The sequence below is a fragment of the Heterocephalus glaber genome, unplaced genomic scaffold (genome assembly GCF_053883595.1).
Source record: "Heterocephalus glaber isolate CG9 unplaced genomic scaffold, H.glaber_assembly_v1.0 deba00001688, whole genome shotgun sequence".
NCBI classification, from domain to species: domain Eukaryota; kingdom Metazoa; phylum Chordata; class Mammalia; order Rodentia; family Bathyergidae; genus Heterocephalus; species Heterocephalus glaber.
This window is the reverse complement of record NW_028258413.1, coordinates 9,116,434-9,129,885: the sequence shown is the minus strand read 5'-3', so window position 1 is coordinate 9,129,885 and position 13,452 is coordinate 9,116,434. Positions and strand designations below refer to the sequence as shown.

At 43.6% G+C, this 13,452-nt stretch overlaps 1 protein-coding gene across 11 annotated transcripts in view; it reads right to left on the bottom strand.

The window, feature by feature from the left end:
- Ppp3ca (protein phosphatase 3 catalytic subunit alpha) overlaps positions 1-13,452 on the bottom strand; it is a 263,314-nt gene that overhangs the window by 28,770 nt on the left and 221,092 nt on the right. For all 11 annotated transcript variants that reach the window (XM_087198697.1, XM_087198695.1, XM_087198696.1 and 8 more), the window contains one exon: positions 1,621-1,746. In XM_087198697.1, the coding sequence (XP_087054823.1) occupies positions 1,621-1,746 (126 nt within the window). The remainder of the gene's footprint in view (positions 1-1,620; positions 1,747-13,452) is intronic.

Below are 13,452 nucleotides of genomic sequence, written 5' to 3'. Positions count from 1 at the left end.
TTTTAATTCCCCAATAACCCTGAACAGTTCGTGCATTGATGAACTAGTATATTTGAAGTCATCTTGAAGATATACATTGATCTTAAAAATAAATGCGTTCATAGAAATACCATTAACTTTGCTTTCCAAAAGGATGCTAAAATATGTTAGGTATATTTTGGTCAGAAATTTAACTAAGCAAATGGATTAAAATAGGCTTATGTAAAGTTTCACACACAGGCTGAGTTTTACCACGTGAAAGCTTTTTGGTTTATCCACTAATTCTTTGCAGGTGCTAGTCAACATAGTACAGTATTAAAAAATATTCTCTTGAATTGAAGATGTGTGATAAGGAGTAAAATTACAGTGGGAGCAACATGAATCCAGAGTTTCAGTTTAATTATCTACGCTGAATTATGCTTACCAATATATTATTTTATAAGAGATGCTCAAATTTTGAGTAACTTATGGAAAACACCCAACTCAAGTAAGCCCCGGGTGTCTAAGGGTGGCCAGGGTCCCACTTGTGATTTCCAGAGGGACCAGGGGCAGTTCCACTGTGTGCGAGGCTGGGCCAGCACAGGAAGTGGCTGGCAACACAGCTGGGGACAACTAGGAGCTCCTGGGGCCGATCTAGGCCATGTGGACAGCTCAGCACTGGTCCTGCTTAATCATGCTCAGATTTTACTGGAAAAAAGCCCGGATGTTGTAGGGCTTCAGAGAATGTTAGCTTTTCCCTGAACTCCCACCGGGAGCTCCTCCTTGCAAAGCTTGTGGAAGCACTACACTCCCTTCCTGGGGTGTGAGCAGGTGCGCTGGCGACCTGTCCTTCCGGAGGAAGCTGGTGCAGAGCTTCCTCGATGCGTGCTGAGGCTGGGGCTGAGGCCAAGGTACTCACACAACAGGAGGAGAAGCAAGGGAGGAAAGCAGGAGAGGGGAGGAGGAAAAATGGATCGAGGAGAAGGGAGAAAAGAGCCTGATTCTCAAAAGTTGGCAGTACTGGGGATTGAACCCAGGGCCTTCACCCTGAGCTACATCCCTAAGGGCCCCCTCCTTTTCTGAGACAGAGTCCCACTAAATCTAAGTTTGCCAGGCAGGCTTGAGCTTGAGATCTTTCTTCATCAGCCCCCCACATGCCGGCATGACAGGCATGTGCCACCACCTGCTTAGCCAACCTTTTGGGTGTTCTCTACCCTGTAACAGTGATGCCCGCTAGATTCCAATGAGGTACTTTTTATTGTTTTTCATATTGTTTTCAAAATATAGTAACAATTAGCATCATGGTACACTGATTACTATTCACATCAGAAATGTAAGGAAAGTGTAATTGGACAGGTAATTTGTAAAATAAACTATGGCTCTGGAATTATGGTACAAAGGTGTAAGGAAAAGAGGTAGACACTGCTTGAGATCAGGTAGCGCTGTATTCCTGTTATTTTTTAGAGTCTGATTGTCCTTAGGGGGCTAAATTCCCCTGAAGGTCCCTCCTGTCCCCAAGCCTCTTGTGTGTCCTCACACTCCCAGCCTGGCCTTCTGTGCCGTTCCGGAGTGTCACTGGTGAGACCCGTGTATGGGCATAGCCCTCCCTCCCTCCTTCCCTCCCTCCACACCGGCTGCTCAGGACACCCCGAGACTCCACACCTTTTTCCCCAACAAATGGCAGGGACCAGGTGAAGACATCCATGAAGTTTGGAAGCCAGTACGGGTGGGGGGAACAGTTGAACTGCCTGATGTTCATGACGTTGTTCTCATACTTCAACACTGCAGCTAAAACAACAGGGGAGGAGACAGAAAAAAAGGCAGGTTAGACTCAACAGCACACATTTCTGCTGCTACACGTGGCTTCTGTTGATCAAGGAAATTCTATTATCCGACACATAGCTTAACCAGTCCTGAATGTTTACACTATTTCTGGACTTAAACTTCACTCAGCATGCTATGACAGTGCATAATATGTAAATAGTGAATTTGGCAAATATTTATATAAAGTAGTTAAGCATCTTTCAGGAATGAGGGGGAGATCCTCTTGTAGCCAGGAGGAGCTTCTAGTTTTATTTAATACCTGATGACACAAATAAAGGTGGTGAAGATACATTAGACATAATTTAAGAATCTCCTCCAATATTTGGATTACACTGCTGTTTTTAAAAAGAACACCTTTTCTTCCAGCAGAACTCATAATAGTGGTACAAAATAGTTGAAGTTACACTGCTTTCTTGACTTAATAAAATGCTTGGATTACATTCCACATAGAATAGCATACTAAGATTCTACCCTTGACTTCTGAAAAAGATGGTTTTATGGGGCACTTATGTCCACTCTGTGGACAGAAGAGGGGACAATCATAGCTTGAGTTTAAACTTGCATCACCATTCCCTGGCCCTCGTTCTGGTTTTAGACAGTTACAAAACAAGTACACTTCTGTTTCAAAATGACAGTCTTTTAAATATGAAAAGGGATACTTTCCTAGAAACTTCCTGAGTGCTGGCAAGATTTCACTTTATTGTTCTACCACATGACTAGCAACTAGCGTTTAGTTACTAATGCGCAGCTCCTACATGGTGTCCAAAGAGCTGCTCTTGGTTGCGTTGAGGGCTTGAAGATACAGAGAAGTCATTTCATCACGTGCTGACTTTGAGCTGACTTTTACATTAGAATATGGTGTAGCATCGATTACAGATAACAGAAAACAGACAACTAAAAATCTGCTCATTAAAACAAGGCTGAGTATAATATTGGGCTGGAGCTTCTCCATCAATAAAAAGTCCTTTGGAAGGAAACCATTAGCATCACAATGCTTTCCAACTGTGCTCACTGTCCCACCAGTTTCCCAGATCTCTGAATGCCAGAATCCTTCCTGGGACTCCCAGTCCAGCCCACTCATGCTCCCCTCCCACAAGCCTTCTCGGATTTGTTCCAGAGGACTTGGTCTTTCCTTCTCCGAATTAGCCTTGCTTCATACCTCCACCGCGCCTTTACTATTTGACCTCAACCACCATTATTCTGTGTAAAAGTCTGCCTAAGTGTCTTCAGGACGACTCCCTCCAACTCCCTTTACCTTCTTTGTATCTCAGGTGCCACAGTAATCAGAGCAGATGCTCAGAAGGTAGAATGAATGTGGATATTTCCCCTCAGGTCCTTTTTGACCAAACAAGTGGTCCCTAATGCCTCCACCTTCTTTCATTTTAGCTTTCTACACACTTTCCTTCACACTGTTCATCCCCAGCATGGCAATGCCTCTCTGAGGCTATGGCCCAGTGCTAAGAGGGTCCTGAAGGTCGGCCTGGTCTGTGCAGAGTATGGGAAACAGTTGTAGTGTTCTGTGACCTGTCTGCCACCTACATCCCACTGCAGTCTGTGTGACACAGGCTGATGCTGCCAGCAGCTCATAGGTAACTGGACTTTGCTCTGGTGCTGTCCCAGGTTGGACATCATGGTCCAGGGAACATAAGGTTACAGACACTGGGGAAGGGACGTGCAGACAGTGCAGCTGACACAGATATGAAGGGAATCATTATCCTTTTCCTGTGGAGTACTGGGTCCTGCACAGATTTCTGGAAACCATTCTTCTTTTTTTTTTTTTTTTTGGTACCGGAGATTGAACTCTGATCTTTCCACTTGCAAGGCAGGCGGTGGAACCACTGAGCTAAATCCCCGGCCCCTGGAAACCATTCTATCTTACATTATTCTATCAGTCATTCTGTATGTCACTGCACCCAGGGCTACATTGCTATGGCATTAAAAAGCATGGGAAATGAAAAACAGCCATGGAAAGTTATCATTTTAATACTGCTGACTTTTCGACGAGAGGTAAAGTATTTCTAGTGACTTCCAAGTGCTACTCAACCACCAGCTACAAAAGGTCTTTACCATTTTAAACACTATATTTACAGTAGGCATGGATCCTTGTATTTTCAAAACAATCTTTTAAAGCTCTAAGTTGTCTTTTCAAAGAGCAATTTCTGCTCTAATTTCCCCCTACCTTTTCTTAACATTAGGTTGGCAGAATAGCAGGGGGAATAGGACAGTTGGTCTTGTCCATGTCTTCCCCATCATTGGTTTGGTGAAACTTGCATTGAAAATATTTGAAAACAAGAAAAACAACATTGATACTGAACATGTAGATTTCTTCTGTCATTAATCCCTATATGGTTCAGCATAACTATTTTCATAGCATTTACATTGTTTTGGGTATTTATTATGGTTTAGATCTAAAATCCCTCCCAAAATTCTCATGTGTGTGGAAGGTGATTAGATCAAGGGGCATGACTGGATCGTGCTCATCTGTGGATTCATCTATCGATGAGTTCTAGGCTGAACACTGTTAGCAGGTGGGGCTTGGCTGGAGCAGGTCACTGACCTCATGACCTGGAAGGTGCATTCTTGTCCCGGCTCCTCCCCCTCCCTGCTTCCTGCCTGCTGTGCACTGAGCATGATTTTTCTGCCAGGCCCTTCGGCCACGCTGCTTCTGCCTTGGAGCCAGTCAACCATGGACTGAAGTCACAGAAACTGTGAGCCAAAATAAACCTCTACTCCTTTAAGTTACTTTAAGTAACTATTTTGTCTAAGGGGCAGGAAAGTGATTAATACAGTGCTAATAGTGAGCTAGATAACTTAAAGTGCAAAGGAGGATACTGGATTGTGATACCCATGGAGGGTCTTGGAACCTATCCCTGGTGGATACCAAGGTACAAGTGCATTATAATTAACAGTACCATGGAGGATGGGGAGAGGCTCTACACATCACTGCAGCCTCAAAACCAGTCTGAGAAGCAGAGGCACCTGCCCTTGGGTTACGACAGAAGAGCTTCAGGGCAGAAATGAAGGCACTTAGTCAAGATCACCCAACTAGCACTGGCAGGTCTTGCTGTGTTCTAAGTCAGCTTTTCCTGACACCAAATCCATTCCCTCTGCAATAGTCTCTGGTGTCTTTTATAAATTATACAAGCATGAACCCTGGACCCAGCTGGTGTACTGATTTAATGCTGATGGTAGCATTCATGATTAAGGAAGCTTTGGCTTTTGCCCAAATCCCTGGGATGCAAATTCACACAGGAAGGCAGGACTTGTCCACAGATTAAGCGACAGCTCTGTTCAGTTGCTGGTGAGATAAAAGTATTTATTTATTCAGCTTTGGCTCAATAGTTTATTTGAGTACCTACTATTAATAAAGAAACATTGTTCCGTTTTTATTAGCAATAGAAACACTAGATTTTAACCTGAGGTGGATTTACTGAGCACCTGCTGTATGCCAGGTGTCATGTTTGGCTCTGTACAAACTGCATCGGCAGTCTCAAGACATTTCTCAGCAGGGTATTTTAGGGTTTTTGTACTTTGAAAATAAGCAAGCAGAGAGGTCATTTGCCCAAGTCCCACTTAGAAAGCAGCAAACCTCAGCTCTGGTGTCAATCTAGCACCCTGCTCTTTCTACTCCAATGCACATGGTCGCCTAACAACAGGAATCACTCGGTGTCTATCCTGTCTGGGACACAGGGGTTTCCTCCTTCCCCACTTGCTCTCTTGAGGAAACACTCAGAGGGGAGGCCAGGAGCCCAGTCCGCTAGATGAGTCCTGTCACTGATTGCTCTTGAGATGAAGGTCTCTTCAGGCAGGGCTCAGTTTCCTCATGTAGGTGTGGCTTATCTGCTCCCTTCCCATTTGAACTATGCTCACAAACGTCCAGAAGAAAGATGTCATCATGAATGCAGTGACTGATCAAAATTCTCAGTCCTTTTTCTTACTTTTCTCTAAATGTAAAAATAGCTTTAACTTAAAAATGCAAGTATCCCAATGTGTCTTCTTTCTTTTCAGCAACAGAAGATATTCACACAGAAGTGTCTCTTGAATAACCTTACTAAGTTACTCATAGATTTTGATATTTTTGTACATTAACTATGCATCACCAAAATGCATGAAAAAAAATCCAATGAGTCCAGCTATGCACAGTCACGACATCTGCAGTTAGCATTTCATCCTCCACCCTTGCCGCGTGCCACCCTGGTGCCTGGGACTGTAGAGCAAAGCCGAGCTCTGATCACAAAGCCTCAAAAGACATTAATCACCAGTGCGACATATATAATACAAATGGATGCACTTCAGGAACCACTCGAGACCACCTTCCAAGGCTGTGTCTGAGAAATAAAGAGAGGAGAAGACAGAAGTCGATCACCAAGAGCTGCTTCGGTTCTGCTCGCAACTCCCACAGCCTCATGTGACTTCACACTTGCCTGGCAGGTCTGGGGAGAGACTGAGACCCATACGTGGGCGTTTTGTTATTCATCATAGTTTGGGGAAGACCAGGCCCCATGGGGACAGGTGCTTTTCTCCTGCACCCAGAAGAAAATGTGGTGCATCAGAGAGAAGGCCAATTCCACAAAGCCTGATGATGAGTCCTCAGTAAGTTCCCTGTAATAACTACATTTCGCACAGCCTAAGGTTTTATTATTAATGAATAAAAACAATATATATCTTAGCTGAAACTGCATGATAATTAAAAAAAATAAATTCTATTGTGCATATCTAAGGTATGTTATTATGCTTATGCAATGCATACAGACAATAAGGTTTTCTAGAATAAAACTGACGTGTTCATCTCACACAGCTACTAATTACCTTTTGTTTTGGGGGCCAAGCACCCAAATTCTGTCATGTGCATTATCAAGGACACACACATATGTACGTCACCATCTAGAATCCCTTCCTGTCCATATGCGGCCCTCCCCTCATTCCTCCCTTGCCAAGAGGGTGCAACTTTTTGACCTTCCTTTACCCTTACTGGTGTATCTTTCATGCTACTTCAGTGTCTTCCTTAACTGCAAGTATCCTACATAAAAACTGGATATCATCCTACATACAAGAAAGAAAGAGATCACATGAGACATTTCTGTGAAATGATCTGAGCCGATCTTATGTGTGCACAATTATATAAGCCTTATTTTAATACAGCATCAGCTGTTACTTTGTGCCTTCTTAATACAGTACAAGCAAACTCTGAGCCAGGTTATTATTCAAATACAGAATTTTGGGGAAGCAGCAGAAGGAAAATGCTGGAAGAAATGAAGAGGCATCATTATTTATACAGTTAGGTTCCATATCTAGTATATAGTTGATGCTCAATTGTATTGGTTAAAGAAAAGATAAAGGAAAGAGAATAGAAAAACCAAGACCAAGAGGTAGAGTGTGATGAAGGGAAGAAAAACTGGGAACAACAAAGAGGTTTTTAGAAACATAAAATGTGTGTCACATCAAGACACTCAGCACATAACTACCTATGGACAGAAGTCTTAGAGAACATGAAGAAATTCAGAAAAAAAAGTGCTGTGTCAGCTTAGAGGCTGAACTCTGTCTTAAAAATGCCAAAAAGTGTGCAAAAAAAGTAGAAATGGAAGTCACACTGGCTCCATCAGAGCAAATGTGTGAACAAGGGCCAAAGTTTCTTCTCCTTTGAGTTTTACCTTTCAAACTTAAAAACAGGAATGACAATACCTGACCTCTCCTTCTTGAAGTACGAGGATCAAATATGATAATAAACATGACTATCATATCAAATATGATAATACACATGACTAACACACGACAACAAGTGATCAGATAAAATATTCGGCCCCTTAGAAATTTACTGACTCGGTTTCCAATTCCCCAAGTAGGGGAGGTTGATCTAATTGTGACTGTTTACCATTTTATGATCCCACCTCCTGTGTCAAAGCTCCATGCTGGGATCCAGAGAACTGGGAGCCAAAAGCTGATCCTTGGAAGGAGTTCAAGCCTGGTCAACCATTGTGAATCATTACTAGGATCACAGCTTGACACAGAGGATTTGAATGTCTTCGGTCAAACATTTCTTGTTAACAAGAAAGAACTACTGGTGAGTCCCTTTGCAGCGTCAGCTGACCACTGCTTTGTTCTGATCCATGTTAGCATAATGCTAACATCAGGTTTATCTAAGCCAGGACTAACCACAGAGAGCTGGCACTGGAGCTTTAGGATATGAAGGAGGCGTGGGCTCCGTGGACACCAGGCCCAGAGCTGGCTGTGGTCACTGCCGTCCGGCAGTTCCGGTTTGCCTCACACCCTGAAGGAGTTCCATAACCTAAAGCTATCTGTACGGAGCCAAAGGGCACCCTTCACACACAGGGCTGCACTGGGTCTCAAGTTTTGTGCTGTGGTTGGTGTTGGTTCTGGGTTGTTATCCCCAAGGTGTCCTCAGCACTGAGCTGATGTTCAGTCCCTACACCTACTGTCAGCATCGTTACAATGGCAACAGTCACAGAAGATGATTTGATATCCTCTGGGGAGTCTTTCACAGGTCTAGACTTTCTAGATAATGAATCACAAGTGCTTAACACTACTTATAGTGTTACTGCTTTCCCCTGATAAATATTTTGCACGGAATTAACCTCTAGATTACAAAGTTTCTGTCCAGTGCAAGAATGTGACCATCAGCAAGAATGTAACCATCAAGGGGTCTGGATGGAAATGTGTGGAGGCCCTGGCAGGGAGGTGGGACGTAGTCCTCCCTTAGGGTTTCCTATGACCTTCAGATCTGAAACCCAGGCATTGTGCAGCAAACCTCTAGGACAACCAGGTATTTCCCTGTATTATTTCTTGGTTGAAGATGCACAACTATTTCACTAAATGTACAACTATGTAGTGATGAGTTTTAAGAAATCAAGAAAGTTACTTGTTAGAGCAAAATTACATAGATTATACATAGATTAATTCAATTAAAATACATTGTGGGAATAATTCTTATGCATTTGATCTTCATGGGTTATTTCCCATTTTGCCCTCCCTCTTGCTAATTAAGTGGAAGCTGCTCTACAACTGACCTGCTCACAGAGTGGCCTGCAGGCTTTGCTCACAGGAGCAAGAGCCAGTGCAAGGGGGCCAGAGATGCGCCTGACAGGGAGGAATGGATTCTTACTTCAGGAAAATGTAAAAGGTACGCAAACTCCACTCTCTTGATGCAAATGTCTGTAACACTCCTGGAATTCTAAGGTGAGAACAAATGCCTCTTCACGTCAAAGCTTTCCTCTTCTTACGGAAGATCTTACAGCAGAATCATGATGGGCAGAACAGATCGGCAGACCTGGTCCCAGCCTCTCCCACTACAGCACCGGGTCCAGCAGCAAAGGCAGAGGTAGCAGAACCTGGGCTCCAGGACAGTGCGCTGAGGAGTCTCTGCCTCTGGGGAGCACTGGGCAGAGGATGCAAGCTCTACTCCCTAACTTTTCACCCACAAAATCAAGGTTGCAAGGTGACTCTTAAGGTTGTTGGGAGATCAGATGCACTTAGGTAGAAACTGCACAGCACCTAGCACGTGGTGCTTTAAAATACTATTTTTAAAGTAAACACTACTTGTAGAAACAAAGCAAATAGTGTGGGCATACAGAGCATCCTAGCAAGGTTGAAGGGAAATACACTTTCTAGATGTATTACCAACCTAAGGTTTAAAGGAAGTATATTGAGCTGTATCAGCCAAGATGACAGTGATACGACTGTGGACAGTGAGGCTGATTCTACACAGTGGAGCATTCAGTGATCAGAGACATCGCCCAGACCCCTGCCTACACTCACTGCTCATCTCAATCCATGTCAAGTCCTCTTAAGCCTTAAATGTCTACATAAATCATCATATTGGTCATAAAAAGAGTCAGCATTAAGAGTTCTCATCACAGTTTCTGCCTTGCCCCTTTGTAAATTCTTATGTTCCATATGGTGTCTCTCCTAGGCTTAATAATCATTATGAAGACATTATCTTTCTGGTGTGCACAATTCTACATGCTCCTAGGGCTAAAATCAGAATGTGTATTAGATAAATGAAATTAATTTTGAGGGGGGATGTCTTGCTTATTATTTTGCTTTAGTTATAAAACAAAGCAAAACAACAACAACAAAAGAGCCTGGCCTACAATTCATTAGCAAAAATAAAGTAACAAAATACTACCAATACATACATGCTTACATTTAAGAGCTGATCAAGACCAAGAAGAGCTTTAGGTTGAGAAGATGACAAGAGAAAAGCAAAGGTTAGAAAAACTACTGCTGAGGGGCAAGGCTCCGGGTCAGGTGAATCCAGTTTATGAATGAGTGATCTTATTTATGCCTGTGGTTACAAGGACACAACAATGTTTTTAATGTGTTGTGTCAGCGTGAAAGGTGACAACCACGCTTAGGAAAGGTTCTGACTACAGAACGGGGAGCCTGTGCTGTACACACAGTGCAACCTCGTAGGGAACGGGCTTGGACACACCCACAGCAAGAGGAGGAGGTGCCCTCAGGGCTGGCTGGGCGCAGCTTCTACTCTCCTTCCCACCAGCCCTAAGGAGACGAGGATCTGATCGCCTGGGCCTTGAACCCCAGGGGTGTCAGGCATCGCGCTCACAGTGCACAACACAATGGTGCAGTAGGGGATGGGCACCTTGGCTCTGCCGCACCATGCTGTGCACACTGTCCAGAGGTTGGGACCACCGCCTGCAGGCTCCTGGGTGCTGCATCCACTCCAAGGGCCGCTATCATGACCGCCATCTTAGTTCCTGGGATCAGTGATTCAACTCTTTCTTACAATGGTGCCTTCCTGCCAAGCTGAAACTCTCTTTTTATTTATAAATGCCATTTTCCTTAGTCCATGACTATAAAGAATGCTTCTGATCAGCAATTCTATCAGGTTGTGTAGTTCAAACATCTGAAACATCATGTTTTTAAAAAGCATAGATTTTAACATCTCAATTTTAGCAAACATTGTTCTTCTTGTCCACCTTCTAAAGCCAATTTTCCATGTATCTCTTCCTTAATTGTTTCAATATTTGAACTGATATTTTTTTCTCGATTGTCAGTTTAATCTCTGGTCTTGATTGCTAAATTAGTTTGGTTTCCATTTAGATTTTCCTTGCAAATCCAAACTACGTTTCATTTAATCAAGGTCCTTAATTTTACGGTCTGTTAGCTTTTCCTGGTGTTGAGTTATCACATTTCCACCCACCCTATCCCTTCCCTTCCCTCCAAGAGCTCATCCGAACCACAGAGCAGGCCTTCTGTGGTCTACTTTAGATTCTGTGGAATCACGCGTGTAGCTGTAGAGAGAGAAAGGATCTGATTGTTTTTATCAAGATGTAAAACACGTTTTTCCAGAGATTCGTTTTGGTATTTGGGTAAAACAAATTGTTTAAAACAGCATTCACATCTGCCACAGGATTTCTCGATTGCCAGCTATTATAGTCTTACATGTCACTTACACAGGGAAACCTTCCCAGTCCCCACCCACTAATTTCTACCCTCCTAGGATGCTGCTCTTGTCTTTGTAGCATTTTTCAAATACATTTCAGTATTTATTGGAAAATTTACTTAATATCTGTCATCCTACCAGATTATAAGGCTTCTGAGGGTTAGGCCATGTCTGTGTCATGCAATTCATTTCCCTGACACCTAGCATGGTGCCAGGTGTCTGGAGTTTTCTTTCCTTTTTTCCTTCTTTTTTGGTACCAGGGATCAAACTCAGGTCCTTGTGCTTGCGAAGCAGGCATGGTGCCATTGAGCTAAATCCTCGGCCCAAGGTGTGTGGAGTTTTTGATAAAAGCTTGTTGTTGTAAGTGCAAGGAGGAGAGTCATTTTTTACAGGTGTACATTTTGAAAAACATGAAGCTGTGGATTATTACTTCATTTTCTCTTCTCTGTAGCTTATCTGGGTAATTAGGAAGTGGCTCTCTTTTAGTGCCACAGATTCACTGAAGAAAGCCATCCAGACAAAGCACTCTGCAATATTTATCTCCAATTTGGAAAAGGTGTCAGCGTTGGTTTTAGCAGTGACTTCTGATGAGAGAAAGATCTCTAGGTCAATACTGATATGCTATCACTGGGCAGTCCCTTTTCACTAATTCCCAAGGAAATAGAGCCAGAATCCATGCCAGTATTGACTTCCGGCCACACACAAAGTACAGAGCCAGGCTTTAGCACGAAGACTAAGAGCCTCGTGTCCCCAGCTGTTCGTACTCTGATTGCCATGCATCTGAAATACAGGGGAAAGCTAACCAGAAGAAAGGAAACAGTGCACACAGCAGAAAATGACTGGCACTGCATAACTCAAAGGAGGAGACCTGGGGGGGCGTGGACCGTCAATGTTCAGAGGGGAAGCAGTATTTGGATGGGAAGAAGCATGGAGCAAAGGGGCGGAGCCGGGAAATGCAGGGCAGCGCAGGGCCCTGAGCAGAACAGGAGTTTGCCCAGAAAGGGTTTAGGAAAGGGTTTACCCAGAGAGAGGCCGGTCAGGAAGGCAGGTGAAATAAATACATAAAAAGCTGAAGAGGAGTACGTCCTGCACCAAATGTGGCATCGTAACATGAAATAATGAATTATGATAATGTCTTAATATCACACAGCATTTTGTTCCTAAGCAATTTCATGCGTTATTCACAAAAGAATATTTTCTTCCTCGTTCATACAGATGTCACTGCCTATCCAATAAATTCAAAGTAGCTTCACAGCAGAGCTGTGATTCCAACCTACATCTATGGCCCTGGTGTCTTTCTGGAGTTGTCAGAGTCAGAAACGGAAGCAAGGAGGTGGGCAAGGGAGTCTCCGAGGTGGTCCAGACTGGGAAAGAGGAGAACCGACAGGATTTATGGGCCTGCAACAGTGACAGACGCTCCACATGCAGTCAGAACCTTCCAGACGCCACTCGTTAACTGCAGGCAGGAAAGAATACCTCTTTGAGTCTCCTGGACATTTGAATCTACACCTGACCACGATGGTTCCCAGTTTTAAGATGGCAGAAGAAAGCCCTTTTTCTTATTCTTTCATTTTCATTTCACTGCTGTCTTCATCCACCAGAGCTTTGCAAACCGAATCCTACTGTAATGAGCAGGGTACCATTCCAGGTCCTGTGAGCTCATGGATTCTAAGAACCAGACGGCTAACTCAGAGGTACTTCGCTGTTACTTTCCGTGGTTACGTTTAGGGGTGCTTACAGCCCAATTTCATTGCGCTGCTTTTGAACACTGTAGTTAACGATGATTTTATTCAAATGAGTAACCCTCACTTTGCGGTAGACAATTGACTCCCTCCCACATAACGTACACAGCATAATGGCTTTAAAGTGCTTCAGAAATTTTTACACAAAAGTCTTTTGAAATTATGCTCTAACTGAAGAACACATCTTTCCTCTTCCTATCAGTTTATCTTTTTTCTCTCAGGAGAATTTCTGGTTTTATAAAAAGATTCCCAAAATAAAACACTTCATCCCCTTCCTGAAAGCCTGTGATCTCTCCCATGGCAGAGACAAAAGTGAGAGGACCGTATCACCTCAGAGAAGTGAAGTCTGTGTTTGAGTCCCTGCCCTGTCACATCAGAGACACAAGCAACGATGCGTACCAGGCATGAAGGCAGCGGTGTGCCCAGGGAAGCTGGGTTTCTCAGAGTACACAGGCCGAGTTGTTCTTAGGGAAGACAACCTCAATTTTTGGCGTTTCTATTGTTTGG